We start from the raw sequence: 18380 nt of genomic DNA, 5'->3' as shown, positions 1-18380 counted from the left end.
ATGGCAAGCAAACAAATAAAGATACAAACAAAAAACATTTCCCACACCCCGGTTCATCCATACCTAAGAATGTAAATTTTATAAAATAACAACAACAAAATAAAAATAAACACAACAAAAAGACTAAATGAATCGAGTCTAAAGAAAGAAAATATTTATACAGGCTAAATACATAAACTTTAAAATACAGTATTCATACACCACTGAAAAGTTAATGCAGAGATATTTTTCAGTTATTGGTGGAAATGGCAGCAGTGGTTACCGCTGACCTCTTGATCAATAATTCAGTGTCTCATCAATAACTCATAACAGGTTGACTATTTGAGGAGGAGCGTTTCAGGACAGTCGCCCGGACCGCGGCTCCGGATTCGTCAGACGCGCTGTCAATCGGCCCTTTAAAGATCCCGCCCACTCACCATTCACTTTATGTCGACCTGCGTAAAAATGGCGGAGCTGCGCAGGACTGGAAACGACCTCTCTTTCAAAATAAAACTGCAGAGTGGCTTCCAGTCAAATAGCAACGAGCTGAAAGGTACAGTGTGTAGAATTTAGTGACATCTAGTGTTGAAACTGCATGTTGCAGCTGATCACCCCTCACCTCACCCTCTCCTTCCAAACATGAAAAAGAACCTGTGGTAGCCGTTAATTGTCATAAAAACTCAAAAGATGTTTATGTTTGTTCAGTCTGGACTAATGTAAAAAACATGGTTGGCCTCCGTAGAGAGGGTCCCCTCGATGTAAATATAAAGTATTTAAATATAAAGGGTCTTTTCTGGGGTAAAGAAAACTACAGTTCATATAATTTAGGTGAAACAACCTAGTGAAAAAATCATGAGGATTATTCTACATTAAATTTCTGCCAATAGATCCCTTTCACAAATCTTACACACTGGACCTTTTAAAATTCAATAAGCCATGTGTATCCTAAAAACAGTGCAGGGGACTGACCTGTTAAGAGAGGAATGAGTGAAGAGAACTACAAAGCAATGCTGCATATTAGAATGACACTGGTAAATATGCATCTCCTTTTAAAAAAGAAAACAGAAAAAAAAACAATATTGTCACATTTAATTTATTTGTAACCACAGTTCCTTTGACGGCTTTTATTTTGGAAATCTCATCCGGATGCTGATTAAAGCCTTTCTTACTTGACTGTGGTGGTGTTTGTGCGGGTGCTGGACGCGGTGGATAGCAGCCAGATAGAAATCTATAAAGGTGAGATTTTTGTCTTTATTTATTCATTGAATAATTGCACAGTGATATAAAACACACGTCTACATTGACAGTCTTTTGTGTCCTGTATTTATCTTTTACTTGATGCTGAAATATCAAATGAAGGATTTCAGATTGAAGAACCTCTAATATTTTGCTTCAGAGCAGCAGTTTTCATCGTGAAAACCGTGAAACCGTCCCAGATGTGTCAGGTGCATGTTTGATCGTGTTCTCAGTGTGGATGCATGTGCAGGCTGCTGCTGGTTTACTGGATCTCTGGGTGGACTCAGGGCCTGTCCTGCAGGAAAAGGCGTTTCACACCGTCCGATGGTTGAAATTAAAGCATGAATAAATAAATGGGTTTCGACCTAGAATAGCAGAATACCATTTAATCCCTGTTATCCATTCATAAAGAAAACTAGAGCAGAGTAATCGTGTTATTTTTTGTTATTTATTTAATTATCAGTCGTTTTCTAATAATGTTCATTCATGATTATTATAATGAAATAACCTCAGTTCACCACTGTATACTATAGCTTCACATCTATCTGAATATTAGGATGATTGTAGGAATATTATGTCAGTGTAACATGTTACGTTGGACCATATGCAGGACTGTGGGGTTCCTGTGGTAAAATAATCTTGCTTTGTGCTTTCAATTGAATTGCCTCGAGTGTGTGTGCTCTCTATACCGCAACAGCACAGTTCAGAGCAGGAAAAGAAAAATCCAGAGAATCGGCAGTAAATTGACCTTCTGTGTTGGGAGTGGCCAAAATAAATATTTATACCGCAGAGACAAGCTGAATGGGAAAATATTCAACATATTCAATCTCCTGCTGAATTAAATGTTAGCTACATTAGTGGATATTGTGTTTGTGCAGAATGTGGGGTTATGATGTACATTAGAGTCTGTACTTTTAATCCCGAATATCTTAACTATATTCCAGCAGAGGTTAGGTTAAATTCTTTGAACTAGCAAATATACACAAATGACCAAACAGGCTTGTTGGGCAAAGGCTCAGGAGCTCAAGGGGTCCGGGGGATGGGGGCCTAAGCAAAAACCTATATATGTGTGCAGTGACAATATTTATTGTTTGAATGCCACAGGGCTCAGTTTACAGACACACAACTATTACAAAGAGTGAGAATGACTGCAAAGAGATGCAAAATGAGCAAATAAAGACAAATTGACCACAAAAACACAAAAGTAGCATAAAGACAAATACAGATTACAGATTATAAAGATTCAAGAGAACTACAAAGAGACTACAACAAGATGCAAAATAACCACAAAGAGATAGAAAACAAACTTAAAAAGACTCAAAATAACCACAAAATGACAAAACCACTCTGCAACTGTACACCAGGGATTCGGTTTAGGAAGATTTGAGGGCCGTTTGATATGTCTGCACCTAGGGGCCAATTTTCCCAAATCTGTCCACAACCGTGAAGATGTTTCATCATTTTCAAGAGTCTGAATGTGATGAGCTCACAGTCTGCAGGACACATCTGCTCTTCCTCTGCTGTCAGGAAAGTTACTGGCAGTCAGACCTGAGGGCAGTAGTGACGCAACTGCTGTTTCTTTAAAAAAAAAACACGTGGTCACATGTCCACGTCGCCCGGGGATCCAACCCAGACTAGATGGGTTGAAGCCTTTTGTTACATTACAGATTGTTAATCGTGAGATTCAACATCTGAGAGATTTTAATCGAATGAAGATTAAAAAAAATTACACATACAGTTTGTTTCTAAACGTATCAAATAAAAGAAAAATAATTTAAACTGCTTTACGAACGTCCTGAATTCACCTGCCAAGTCCAGCCCCAAACACATCTCTCTCATGCTGGCTGCTGCCCTCTCTGCTCTCTGTTTGCTTTGGAGGAAAAAAAGATGAAGAGATGCTATTTTTAGCGTACCCTCCTCATCTGCATCCCCAGGCTTCCAAGAAAAGGAGACACGTGATTGGAGCAAAAAGGGGAAAAAATTGCAGTCTCAGGCAACCGCGAAGTAACTGCTTTGAGGAGACATCTTCTCTGTAGTTTCACAGTCAATGATTATCAGTTGTCAGGTGATCAATAGCTGTGAAACCTGAATTTCATCAGGTTGCGTTTCAATGGTCCAGTTTTAGTGCTAGATTTATAAATATGAAACCAGTCTATAACTCAATATTTTTTTGGCATAAAAAAAAAAAAGAATAGGCTACTACTTTATTTATCCTAGAGAGAGGACAGCCCAGCAGGATGAGAGGAAAGCTGCAAATGTCAGCAGTTTGTTCGTGAGGTCAGAGGTCAAATGGCTGCTGACTTCCCTCCAGGACTAAATTGATTTTAGTTTTACAAGCCGTGCTGAAATGACATTTAAAACTATATAATAAGATAGCTATACATTAAAGCCTGAGTGATTTATCGGTTGGCCAATAATTAATATAATAACATATTGGTATCTGCATTTATGTTTGCTGATATTCATTGATATTAAATCTTATTTTACAGAACAAACACCTCCTCCAGAAAGATATTTACCTTATCCAGTTAAGCAGCATGACCCCCCCCCCCCCCAAGTCCAAGCAGTTTATACATTTTACAGATTTAATTTCACCCCAGTAAGATTATCCCCTTGTGTCTTAAGTAAAACTTAAAATGTGCCTTTTTCTCTACGATGGGATCAGGTGGTGTTGTTGTGGTTATGCCTCTGTCAGTCACCTCAGCAGGTGTCCCAGTAACCATCTCTGAGCTGGAAGGTGTTTGGGTGATCATGGATCAGCTGGAGATTAGCTGTGAGTCTGCAGGAAGCCAGCCAATGCTGATTAAATGGGTCCGGTACACCGACTGCAGCAGCACTTAGCTCGGGATCAATTCAGCTCCTGTAGCGCGTCAATCTCCTTTAGGTGACAGGTTTAGAGGAGCTTGATGATGTCATTGTCCAACACTGAAAGTCTCAACCCTTAGTCATGATTAAATCAGGTTTAAAAATTTTTGATTCTCCCTCTTGTTTGATGGTTAGAAAATCCTGAGAGTGAAGTGAAGGACTGAAGAATGATTAGTGAGATCAGAGTGAAGCAGATATCCTCTAAGTTTTCTACCATAGTGTTGTCACAATGAAATCATTATTTCTCTGGCCTCATATTGGAATCTCACCATCAGAATCACCCCAGCATGAGCACAGAGACACGAACAAACACCCCGCTTAATGTGACCGTAGACGTTTGGACAACCAAGTCAAGTCCCATCATGCAGAACTACAATCAACAGCAGTAACCTGGATGAGGGACGTGGATTTCACTGTAAAACTCAAATATACAAGTCCTGATAAAGTCACGCCCCTCCCCCTCTTCCTCCATCTCCCCTTCCCCCTCCACGACAGAGGAGATGAATTCTCCTGCTGTCAGTGTCCATTGTGCAGTTTGTCCCATCTGACATTCAGTCTCGTCTCACTGTCCTGATTCTGTGGTTAGTCTTACACTAGATGGTTCATTGAAGGCTGAAGAAGTACCGACAGTAAAATAATTTAAATATTCGAGATTTATTTTTGCTTTTGCAGCTTTGAACTATCAGAATCCTGTGGCACATGTCTATCACACTATTATCATTTTTGTCTTATTTCCTGAATCCTTTAGACTTGAATTATGACATACTTGAATGGCAATCGGTGTAATTTAGTGTCAAACTGTTTGCTGAAATTACATTTTAGAGTTATATTTAGAAATATTTACCTCCACCAAAGAGATTACGTTTTCATTTGCATTTGTCTGTTAGTTGGCAGGACTACGCAAAAACTACTGGAGGGATTACTGTAAACAATGAAGGTTCCCGGTTTGGATTTGTGGTTTTCTCTCCATACTCAGACTTCCTCCCACAGTCCAAAGACGTGCAGATTGAGGTTAGGATAATGGGACACTGTAATTTGACTGTAGGTGTGAATGTGAGTGAATGATTGTATGTCTGTGTATGTTTACCATGGTGACTTGTTGAGGCTGCATCCCTCCTCTCGCCTAATGTCAACTGGAATTGGCAGCAGCAGTCCACGCCCGCACCCCTAGATAATAGATGGATGTAAATCTTAACTTCATAATGATGATGAAGGTGAGACTGCATTGATCCCTGCGGAGAAGCACGATCATGAGTCTGCACATTCAGCAACAAAAAGGAAAGATGGACAAATGAAAGCGGCAGTGGATTGCTGCTGCCTGGAAGACATGTGCATAATGAGAATTTGTTAATTGCTTTCAGATTAAGCACAGGGGCCTCCGTTTGTAAGCTTCTGTATCAAATTAGTGTTTAGTGAAGGTTAAGTCAACTCTCTGCTCCTCAGCTAATCTCTGGGATGCAGAGGAAAGGCTGCAGTAATCTCGCCACGTTCAGCCAACACTGAACACCCTCTTCTGAATGCCAACAAAGGCCTGTGGAAGTGTTTGACAAGATCCAGACTTCCAACAGTGGCTGCTAATTTTTCATGTCCTCTAATCGCTGCTATTAATAACTGTTGCCTGCTTACACATACTATACAATCTACTGTAAGACTTTGAATGTTTCTAAGTCTAAAACCAGGTCTGTCTCACTGTAGCACAGCTGACTCAGCCCAAAGAAAATCATCGACGGGCTGAAGTAGCTGCCGAGCTGAGTAGGCAATTTGGTGCAGTGGTAACACAAGTGGATACATTTTTAATAAAGCTGGCCAGAGTGGAAATCGAACACCAGACACTGGCTGTGATCAAATGTGATCCCGCTTCCAGTGGGTTTGCTGGAGTCAGAGCCAGAAAAACAGTCTGTGTTGCATTTTTAGATTTGTTGTGGTTCATGCTGCTAAATAAAGAATTCATACAGATTATATACAGATGAATATCATTAGTTAGTTCTGTCATTGTTTCTGTTTAAGTTATTTTAAAAATGTTCTATGACACTGATAATACATATGTAGCATTTTACAGCATTTTGATCACATGATGGATGTGATTACGCTGCAGCTCAGCAGCCTGAGAGATGAATGAGCATGGGCATTTTCAATTTGTACAATTTTGCTGCAAATGAAAAAAAAAAAAAAGCATTGCTCCACCAGGAGCATGGTTAAATAAAGGTTGTATACGCTCCTATTTAATCATTGGTGGGTTTTGGGAGTAATGTTCCATAAACCAATCAAGGTGCCAGCTCCCGTTACTTTCAAAGCCACATTCATTTGCACCTTGGTGGATTGGTATTATAGTTATAATGGATTTGCCAGGTAGTAGAAGAGAACACATCTCAGCAGAGGAAACAGCGCAGCAGTGTACTGCCACGATTGATCAAATAATCTGCCACTTTCATTTATCAATACTGCTTCGCAATGTGTGTAATGGAGTGAATGCACATTGTGTACTTGTGTATGTAGACACCACTGACTTCAGACCAGCTTGTTGGAGCAATCGCTCGACACTGTTTCAAGATAGCAATGTGCTAAAAATGCACATGACCTTTACTCATTTTAAGAACAACACACTAAGGGGCGCTCACAAGTGTAAATGCATGCGCTGTTCAAAAGACACGGATGCTAAATTTGAAAATAGAATTCCCAATGTCTATATATTAACATGTTTTTCCAACACAATATGTAAAAACTAAAATGATCAGTGAATCCAATCTAAAATTTAATTTTACATACATTTTTAACATTATATATTTCTTATTTAGGAATTAAGCTATTTAATGGTGAAAAATATTCACTGTAAATCATGTCATCTCTTGAAGTAAACACAGGAGCTCGAGGCTGCAGATTATTCCTGACGTCACAGGCAGAGCTGAAGTTACCATCAACTAAATGGAGATTGACAACCATGCTGCTGCAGCATATTCTGATGTTCTCAGATTAAAAAGATGATAATAAAAATCCTATTTACACATATTTGACCATAAATTATAAAAACAATCATCTCAGTAAGTTCTGGTTCCATGATTCAGTCCTCTCCTCGGTTTTTGCCTATTTGCTGTTATGTTAAATGTAACACAAGCTTTAAGTCACATGTCTTCTTCGCATCATTCCGTAACAAAGCATGAATGTGTTGAGGAAGGGTCGGAGCTTCTTTATTATTTAGCGTGCCTCTCTCTGTTTCTTCATGTAAACCGATAGGCCGGAGCTGTGAGGAGGAGGGTGAACTTGTTTTGTTTGTGCTTTATTCCCTGAGAGTTCTAGTGTTCTACCGCAGCCGAGTGGAGATAATAGTCTAAATATAGAGCAGGGTACGTGGAGTCAAAGTCTTGTGGGCTAAAGTCATTGCTCTTAAGAGTCAACAAGGTCTCCTGAATAATTTTGGGCCTCGTATCCTTGAATTCTCAATGATAGCTTGCTCTGCTACAGAACAGCAAATGTTGGGAGTTTGAGTCAAGCAGCTTATCTTTGTCAGTGGTAAAGTTCAGAATTTGAAAAGTTTGATTATCTAACCTATTTTAGAATTAGGTTGAAGGAGCTCACAATTTCAAATGATTAACAATCTGGCTGTTGGATGATCAGAGTGATTGTTAGAAATTGTGCATGTTCTCAGTTTGAGCAGGTCTGATGCCCCCCAGGTCTGAAGAAGGCTCTGTGCCTGAAATGTTACCTGGGAGGTAATTCAAAAGTTTGTGGGAGCCTCAACTGTTGTGTGGACATTTCTGATCCTTGCACTTAGTTCTTGTCGAGTTTGGATGTGGGTGTTTTTGTGTACTTCTGATTTTCTACATGTCCCTTACTGGGGCAAGCTGGTTTTACTATTACATTATATTAATATTTGTTTACAATTTGAAACTAACAGAGTCTAACTCAGATCAGATGTGTACAGACTAAAAGAGCTCTTCACTGCAAAACAGAAACCATATTGTCCTTTTCCAATCTAACTTGAGTTGTTTTTTCTGTTCAGAAGGTGCACAAAGTAAAGCTGCTTTTCTCTTTTTGTCAATGTTGATGAGGACGCAGTGTACAAGGTTATTAAAACTGTAGTCTCTCCAGCACCGTCTCTATCCAAAAGACCTCAGTCTATTTTGTACGCAGACATTTAAAGAGAAAAATATTCTTATTCAATAAACCACATGCACCCTTTTTCTCAAATGTTTAAAACTATCTGGTCTACACACAAGGATGGCGATCATTGTCTTTCCTTTTCTCTCACTGCCCTGGTGACGGAGAGTTATCATGAGAGCAGGGTTGTGTTGTGCAAAGTGTTTAATTCTTGATGGACCTGCACTGGAGCACACACTGGTCTGCACCTGCTAACATGAACTCAGAGCAAAGAGAAAAAAATCCTTTACTGAACAACATTTGTGTTTGAGTCTGAGAGTAAACACAGAATGTTAATCCCCTGTTAATCCATGTTTATGTTATTGAAACAAACTGCACAGACTGACCGATGCATGTCCTGGTTATAACCTAGATTCAACCACCTGCCATAGTTGTTCATGAGTGTGTAGGTTACTAAATCTGAATTTTCCACAGTCATATACTTACTTCTTAGTGGTGTCAGTGTGGGTTTAGATGTCAGGATACATCTTTCTCTCCAGTCTTCTCTAAATTGTAACTTTAGCTGTTAGCAAGGGATTCCTACCATCAACATTCACCAGGTCTTTGCAGAATAAGAGATCCACACGAGTACCTGCAGCTCTACCTGTGTCTCAACACTTCAGGTGCTCTGCCTCCATTAAATGGAACACCAGGTTGACTAACCTGGGCAAAATTAACATTTGAGATGATGCACTGGGAGAGCAGAAGATAGCTGGCCACAGTAACCCTGTTAAGACAGTAACTGAATTTATCTTTGCAGCGATATTTACTTTAAAACATGTCCAGCTGATTAATATCTAACTCCTTCAATTTATCAAACTAGCTTCAGCTTGGAGCTTGTCCTGCAGCTGCTTGCACTCCTGTATGCACAACACATTATTCCCATCCCCAGATGATTGTGATGGATTGAACCATTTACCTCCAGCGTTTCACCAAATGGAGGAAACTCAGATGGGTTTTCTGTTTTTCCCCTGACATTGCAATATGTTGCCTTGATTAATTACCATAAAGCAAATGTGCGATGTTAATCACAGTCACTTGTTATGCTTTTGTTGAACAGATGTTGATAGAATCTCATCTTTTTGTCTTGAATGACCTTTTCTGTGTGAGACAGGGTTTCATTTTATTAATGCATGTGTTGTTCGCTCATTACTTCAGAGCGCTGCCTTTGTTAACAAGCAGTCCAGGAAACCCTGTCTCCTGGAAACTATGTTTAAATACAAGTAATTTTTGAGAAACATATATGCAAACAGATTACATTTTCTACTAATGTAATGAGGATGTGTTGTTCATTTGTGGATCAAATCACAAAGATGATAATACTGCAGGAATCAGCAAAATGTTCACAGAAACACTAGTTTTCTGTTTGGATACAGAGTTATTAATTTGAATTCCATGTAAGGGCACTCACAGCACTATTCCGAGTATTGCCTTCATGTGTCCTTATGTCCTCACTGTCCTTGCATCCTGCAAACTATGACCTCAGTTTGTGGCTCCATTCACCATCAATAAATGACTGTTTCTGCATCTATGCCACTGATTATGTTCTCAATTAATAATTCTGATTGTAAAATGTTGTGAAAAACATCTGTTGTAGTTTCCTATAGACCAATGAGATCAGTTAAAACAGCTTTTTATTTGTCCAACAGTTCAGAGTCCAATGATATTCAGTTTACAACCCTGGTGAAAGGTGAAAGAAAAATAACTGAATCGATTAAATTATCAAACTGATCAAATTAACATGAAATCTTTAGCACCTTATTTTAAAAAGTGTGCCAGAAGTGGATTAAATGGGAAATTCAAATTTGTATTTTCAGGATAGGTCACCATCAACCATAGAGCTCTTCCACATCTAGAAGCAGTTATTTGAGTAAAGTTTTAATTTTCCTCCGTAGATGGCCTCGGCAACAGCAACCTACGGGCAGAAGGAGTCTTCGGACCAAAACTTCGACTATATGTTCAAGATCCTCATCATCGGAAACAGCAGCGTGGGCAAAACCTCCTTCTTGTTCCGCTACGCCGATGATTCCTTCACACCAGCCTTTGTCAGCACCGTGGGCATCGACTTCAAGGTGAAGACCATCTACAGGAACGACAAGAGGATCAAATTACAGATCTGGGTAAGACGTCCGGATTTTTGGTAGTAAATTAAATATCCATCCCTCCAATCACAGGGCTGACTTCTAGAGACAAACAACCAACACCACTCACAGTCACACCGACACAGGGACAACATGAAAACTCTGCAGAAGGTCCTGTGAAGTTCAACAGTGCTACACTGAACCGTCAACCAAAATCTTTTATAATTCATTATGAGGATTGAATCAGAATCACATCAACTGTCTGTTGACAATGTCTGTAGGCAGTAAAATACAACATAATGGACATAAACTTCATATTACTACGACCATGGTTTGAGAGCCATAGTAGGAGCACATTGTCTCACCGTTTTTCTTCACTGTTGTTTTGGGAGCTTGTTAGACAAACGTTCTTGTGTTTCTAATCTGCAGCCTGTCGCATGTTTGGTTGCTGCTTTATAACATAATTTGGTTTTCCCCATTTTATTTTTTTTCCTAAGCTTCTGCCATGTTCCAAGTGCATTTGTCTTTTCTTTCCTCTGCGTGTTTCTGGGATAATAGACAACGTGGTTGTTGCTGTAAAGACCACCCAACGTTGGGTGGTCAGATGACTTGTACAAACCACTTGTGTGTTTGTTGTTTCGTGTTAGCTCCACACCTCTAAGTAAAGATATTGTGGTGTTTGTATGTGAAGCAATTTGAGCTTCACTTCTCATTTGAAAGGTGCTATACAAATAAAGATTATTATTATTATTATTATCACCTCGAACTTTTAATCTAACCTTATTTTTGATTGAGAATTATGGATAGCATATACATTTGAATTGGTTCTCTTTAAACTGTGAACAAACTATCAAGATAATTGTTCAACAGAGGTATCCACTTCTCTGTGAAACACTGTCCTGTCCTCAGATCACAGTGAACACATTGTTGTTCCAGCTGATAGAGTAGAATATTAGAAATGACAGAAGCCTGATGCATAACACAGTTGCAGTCACTTGCCCTCAGGAGTAAACGCCATGCTCCTGAGGGCTTCACAGTAAACACAAAGAGACGAGCACGCTGAGGCTCCTCAGTGAGATGAGCTCCGTGTTTCATTTTCATGTTGTGATAAATTACATCATTTCCACCTTCACCACATGTTCTGCAGCAGGCCGAGCTGCAATGGCGAGCTGGGAACTGCGTGTGTGGTCAGCTGCCTCTGTTGTCAGCCTTCACCAGGTCTTGCCTCTGGTACAGAAGACAAAATCGGCCAATCAGCTCATGAGAAACCGAAAGGCTGGGTGCTGCACTCCCCCTCCCCCATTACTACACATCTCCCAGAGTAGAGTTCTCCTCCCCTCTCTGAACACACACACACACACACAGTCCCAATACACACTTTCATACAAACACGCACACACACATACATTCCCCATCCCCCACCTCTCAACATCTCAACATCTCAGCTGAGACTCCAGTGTGAGTAAAAATGAAAATGTTTGAGTCATGGGCTCAAAAATCAACATACACTGTGTATTTATTTTACAGTGTGTAGTTAATCTCATTCATGTAGATGTATGTGAAATGGTGGTGTTTGTGGGTGTTTATGGAATTAAGTGAATGTTAGTGGATGGGGCATGGACCAAAGGAAAAAGTCAAAATACACATCAAATGATTTGTTGTTCATCAAGTAAATTTGGCTTTGATTCATCATTTGATGCTGTACAAACAGGATGAAACGTCATGATTGAGAACGATTGGTTGCGCTTAGAAATATTAGTGGCATCTCGATACAGTGGCACCATCCCCTGGTCACTACCGCAGATTCCAAATGCACAAGATGGCAGTGTTCATATCTGAGATATTTTGGCTTGTTCATCTGTGAATCTGCTGATTAATTTTGTAAAGGTTATGTTTTTATCCCTGTCCATTGTTGACTTATTTGGATTGTTAGCAGGGTTACGTAAAAACGACTGAACAGATATCCATGAAACTTGGTTTGAGGATGGAACATGAGTCAAGACAAATCCTGTACAATTTTGGCATGAATCTGGACAAGAGGTTATTTCTATAGGATATTTTATCTTCTTTAACATTAGGATCTTTTTTTACTGATTTCCTCAGAAAAAATCATGGATCTTCATGAAAAAGATGGTTTAAAAGTCCCCATAATAGCCCAACACAACTATTATTACTTCAAAGCTTGCCTGCTGGGCGATAAACATTTAGGTCTCAACTGTTTTCAGAGCTCTTGTGTTCATTATGTAATGCCACTCTGTGCTACTTACAGTGAACAGTCAAAAAGAACATTACAACCAAAAGTATGGACAAAGCTACATAACGCTAAAAATACATGCCATAAATGTGACCTGAAGGATGAGAGCGATCATGTGTTTGAGTGAATAGATACATTGATTGGTCCAAGAAAAGATTCAAAAAACATGTTTGTGTGTTTGTGTGTGTGATCTCCACCCTGACAGCAGAGGAGTGATGCTGTTTAACCTGAAGCTGCTCTGCTTGGAGGGAGATGCAGGGTGTTGGGTATCAGAAGCACTGAGCTTTAATTCCCTGAGCGTTCATTAGGGTTTACGTAGCACTGAAATCCAACCTCACCAGAGCCCGGAGAGTGACAGAGGGAGAGGGACTGAGGGAGGAAGAGGCTCTTTTGGCAAAGCTCAGAGCAGAGATAAAGACAAGAGCAGGGGCGGATGAAGTGTCACCTACTGGCAGATTTTACAACCAACAGAGACCTTTTATATACGCTGGCTTTACTGGAACAGGTGGGCACGGTGTGTCAGTCAGTTAAATCTAATGTCTGATCCTCAGAGTTTGTGTCTGTCTGTGACTCATCGATAAGCCCAGCATTTCTGAAATGATGGCTGGAAACTTAATTATTCTAACACCTGTCTCTTGGGACCTTTGCAGATTTTCTATATCTGAAAAAGTCCTTAGATAAATCAGAAAAACAAAGTAATGTGCAAACTATGTGGTCTGATAATAACACCCCACATCCTTTAAACTGTCCACTTACTGTGTAAAATCTCTGAAAATGTAATGATACCAATGAAACCAAAATTCAGTAACATAAAACAAGCAATCAGTGGTGTGCCATTTGTCACAGTGGCTGGTATGTATGTAAAAGTTGTATTTAACACACGCTGTATTTAGTTTTTACAGTGTTGGTTTACACATTTGCTGATCCAGCCAACCATTTTTCTATCACTTTCTACTCTGCAGTGGTCAACAGCTCTTCAGCATCTTAACATCTAGAAGTTTATCCTGAACCTAATTTGTCAGAGGTGACTGTGAAATGACATCATGTGACATGACACAAGAGTTCATAAAAATGTCCCTCAATCAGCTGCTTACGTCTTTTCCAGGACACAGCGGGTCAGGAACGTTACCGCACCATCACCACCGCTTACTACCGAGGAGCCATGGGCTTCATCCTCATGTACGACATCACCAACGAGGAATCCTTCAACGCCGTCCAGGACTGGTGCGTGTCTGGCTTGGTGGGGGTTAGGTCACATGACAAATGATAATTAATCTTTGTGTGTGTGCATGTGTGTGCACGTGCCTCATATCAAGTTATATCGAGATAATCAGCACCAGGCTTGAAATAGATGATACTGCTGATTGATGAACAGTGAAGATGATCCGGTTCAGGTTTCAGTACATATTGTTTTAATGGTCTGCTGCATCCCAGTACTCTGTGTTTGTTGAAGAACCGGATGCTGCAGTGATCACTATCTCCTATCCTTTTTGTCTCCTGACGGAACTTTGGCTCAGGTCAAAATGACCTTCTGTTCTCTGTATCTTGGAAAGGGAAAGGATGATCGTGGTGTAATTTCTCCGTCTTAAAGTAACCCCCAAAGGGTTGCAGGATAAATCTGTGGGGTCATGAGGTGATTGAGTTGGAGAGAATATTCTTATATGTAAATGTCTTTCAGTTGTTTGGTCCTTTAAAGAGTTATTTGAAATAACTGCAGTGAGATGTCACAGCCCCTGAGTTTCCACTCAGAGTGTGTGTGTGTGTGTTGCTTCCCAGGTCCACTCAGATTAAGACGTACTCGTGGGACAACGCCCAGGTGTTGCTGGTCGGAAACAAGTGTGACATGGAGGACGAACGAGTGGTGAGCGGAGATAGAGGCCGGCAGCTGTCGGAACACCTCGGTGAGTCTACACACACACACACACACACACACACACACACTGTACAAACACATGACTCACAGTTGTGTACACTGGCCAGAGTTTACTGAAGGACATACCTGAGCCACATATGAAGGACCGCCCACTCCTCTGAACAACTTCAAAATGAAATGTATTTTTTCTCAGTGCCCATACGAGGATTTGTTTTGGGTCACTGCCACAGTATCCACACTGACTAACTCATCACATCTGCTTGAACAGACCAATTTAAAGGTGCCCACTGGTGATCGATCACTCAGGACAGATGTTTATACCAAAACTGACCAGGGTCTAAATGGACAAGTTAAATAATTCACTCAAAAACCACAATCTGTTGTGTTTACATTATTTTTTATAGATTAAACGATGGATTATATACTGCACCGATAAGTGTATTTCCCATAATGTCAAACGAATAAATGGGCTTTTGTTTAGCTTTATTCTGTATTCACACCATGTCAGAATGTAAGGTATACGAAAGTATTTTCATATTCACACTCATTGAGAGCCTTGAACTCACACCAGATAAAGTAATTTTAGTTTCTCACTGGTGGCCCACATGAAGGTTTTGTCCTACTTGGCTCCCACGGTATTTAACCACCTCTGAGTTTAATCTAAAAAAATACAGCTGACAGGAATCAGATCATTAGATTAAAATGTGAATTTAAATCCATCCAACACTTTTAAAACCTCTCTAATGCCACACACACACTCCTTCACCTCCAGGTTTTGAGTTCTTCGAGGCCAGTGCCAAGGACAACATCAATGTGAAGCAGACCTTCGAGCGCCTGGTCGACATCATCTGTGAAAAGATGTCTGAGAGCCTGGACGCAGGAGATCCCGCTGTCACAGGGGCCAAACAGGGGCCCCAGCTGACAGAGCAGCCCGCTCCACCTCACCAGGACTGTGCATGTTAAAGCTGACTACTCCCTACTCCCTCCCTGCTCCTTCTTCTACTTCTCCCTCAGCTGGATCCCAGGCCCCGGGTCTATTCTCCATCACCCTTTTCACTTACTTTCCTGCTTCTGTCTGTATCTCAGTAAGGATCATTGGCTCATAGTCACAAGAGTCAGGTTGAAAAATGTCTGAAATGCTCTGAGAGTTTTGTGGACCAGTGCTTAAGCTGTGTTTGCTTCTGGTTCCTCCGCATACAGGAGCCTAAATGTGTTGGGGTTTTTGATCAATGCTGTGTCTGATGCTAAAGCAAGTTCAGTTAAACCAAAGTGTTTCAGACTCTTTACAATCTGTGTTCTTTCAGTTTCCAGACCTGTTTTCCGTTGTCTCCCTGCTCCTCAGTGTGGTTTATCAAGAAGGATTTGACGGCGTCCGTCCTCAGAGTGCCATTTAAATCCTTCCCATGTTTACAGTGCTTCGTTTCATGTTTTGAGAAGATGTCAGCCTTGGGGACCAATAAGGTCACAGTTGAGTTATTTATATGCGAGGGGGAGGATTCAGTTGAAAGCTGCTCCATACCGATGTGTTATATTTCTTATATGATTCTGGATGCATCGGGAATCATATAAACATGGATCTGCGTTACTTTTTTCCTCGCCTCGTATCTAAACATGGATGCTGCAGGTTTCAGGAAGACTTGTGTTTTGTTCCATCTGGCCTTTTATTTTTTATTTTTTTTACATTTCTTCAGCAAACATTTTTTGTATTCTGATGCCCCAGTTATTATTTTCATACATTTAACACTCAGTCGGGGAAAATATGAACAGGATATAGTAAAAATAGTAAAACATGAAGACACATTTTATTTAATTATATTTATTTCAAATGTACATATTAATGTTGTGCAATATATATATATAAATATATAATATCTACAGGTATGCATTTCTGAAAATGAATTTTAAAAGGAATGAACTTCAATGAGGATAGTATCAAATATAAAAAAGGTATATGTTGTAGGGTTTGTTTGAAAGATGTGTGTGGATTGCGTCCTTTCCCCGTTGGTTTGATCTCATGCTGCTCACCAGGGATGTTGCAAGTCAGAATTTCAAACTTCCTTCTGAGAAAAAAGCCATTGAGCGGCACTTTGAGTGTGAATTACAAGTCACAAATTTACCAAAATGTTTATCATCCTCCAAATCCACTTTAGTGTGATTTTCAGCCCTGCTGCTGAGGAAGTGTAACATCTTACCATGTAATTAATGATGGCAGTTTCTTTCTAAATGAATCAGAACCAGAATCATTTTTATGAACAACTGCAGTTAACTTGTCTCGCTGATGTTGAGACGTCAAGACCTCGGAGAGCAAAGATTAAACTGACCGCACCGGAGAGGATGGTTAGATTCAAGACAAGGAAAAGAATCTTACTGTAGCATAAATTACATCTATCAGTCTAGATCCAAAACGACAGGCAGGATTTCACATATCCGGCATCTGTTTGGATTTTGAATCTTAATTTGCACTGAATGGATTCAGGCCTGTTGTACGTTTGCTGTTCAGGTATCGCTCATGTTCACTTACATGTTTTTGAGGGCCACTAAGAGACATCATATTATCTCATGGACATAAGAGAAATTTGTCAAACTGCAAACACACTCTAAATGATAGTAAGACGTCTTCAGGATCAGTATTACAGAGCAGCTTGATTAGATACTGGCGGCCTCTTGTGTGGACCTGCGTTTACTTGTCTGTGTGTAATGTTATCTCCAGGTGAATGATGGACGCCACTGTTTAAAGTCAAGCAAGCATCAAACAGCTGGAGGCTGCATGTTCACAGACCAGACAGCTGCTGAGTTTCTACCACTTTGTTTTGAATCATCACAGAATATCCTTTTCGGAGGTTGTCTTGAGTCGACACTCTGGACGCAGATTACCCTTCCTACCCTCAGAAACTGACTGAATTTGCACACTTGTTTTAATACAGTTCCCAACAGTTCAAACTGGATTCCCACGTATTCCAGTGTATCACTTTCACCCTAGATCACTGTCGAAGCAGCTCATCGTTGTTGCAGTAGAATACCAGAATTAGATGCGGGATCCGGGTTTAATAGTTTAAATTGTAATAAAACAATAAAAGTCCTGTTTGGTGGACATAAATAAACTCTGGTTATTAAACTCATTGTTTACAATGACAATGATGATAAAGATTGCATTACTACCAAATGATACTCTGGAAGTCATAATTATGGTAAAGCTTAAATCTGAATCGGAAAAGTCGAATTGATGTGAGGTTTAATTGTCATGTGTAGCATAATAAACCTGGAAGGATATTAAAGTGTGAGAAATGAGGCCCCACACATATTAGTGATTCTATTGTCATATAGGAAGTGATGAAATTGATGTAAATTATCACAACAAACCTAGGAAATAATTTTTCAGATTTTATTTTTTCCCCCCTGCTTATATTTTTCTTCTTACTGGTTGTGACTGTTTCTTTCCCAGTAAAATCTAAACTTTTAAAACCGTTCTCCTATGTAATATGTCTTCCTCTCTATATAAACCAGATCTGTAAATATTGTACCTTTGAGTCATATGTGTGGATTGTGTTGTATCAACTCAGGCTTGCAACATCAACGAAAAAAGGAGAGAAAAAAAGTCAGTAAAAACCTTGAAGCCCCCAAAAGAGCCATGTTGTACTGTATCTGCATTCATTTCTATAGACCTGCTTGTGAATGGATGTGTCACTCAGTTATGAAGCAATACACACACTCTACAGTGTCTGCACTAAAAGAAATGCCACCCAGCTTGGTAGAGGTTGCCGACATTAGATCTTCTACTAGCACGCAGAAACATAGAACTTTATTTGGTCTGGTATCACTGCCTCTTCAAATCCTCCTCGGTTTGGGCCGTTAAGATGAGAGAATATGCTGTGGATGTTTTTATCTGTACTTTGTGGTAAAACAATAAAAAAAAAGTTGCTAACAATCAGTGGACTCTGGAATTTTCAAGATTTTGTTC

The 18380-nt window shown here is 39.9% G+C and overlaps 1 protein-coding gene across 1 annotated transcript; it reads left to right on the top strand.

The window, feature by feature from the left end:
* The first annotated feature begins 1112 nt into the window (after nt 1–1112).
* rab3ab (RAB3A, member RAS oncogene family, b) lies at nt 1113–18350 on the top strand. The gene is made up of 5 exons (XM_020098533.2): nt 1113–1215; nt 10110–10334; nt 13655–13773; nt 14326–14450; nt 15195–18350. The coding sequence occupies exons 2-5, from the start codon at nt 10110–10112 to the stop codon at nt 15383–15385; spliced, it is 660 nt and encodes a 219-aa protein (XP_019954092.1). The 5' UTR covers nt 1113–1215; the 3' UTR covers nt 15386–18350.
* Nucleotides 18351–18380: the final 30 nt, after the last annotated feature.

Source organism: Paralichthys olivaceus, chromosome 3 (assembly GCF_024713975.1).
Source record: "Paralichthys olivaceus isolate ysfri-2021 chromosome 3, ASM2471397v2, whole genome shotgun sequence".
In the NCBI taxonomy this organism is placed as follows: Eukaryota; Metazoa; Chordata; class Actinopteri; order Pleuronectiformes; family Paralichthyidae; genus Paralichthys; species Paralichthys olivaceus.
The sequence above is the reverse complement of the archived record's forward strand: the minus strand, read 5'-3'. Positions and strand labels throughout refer to the sequence as shown.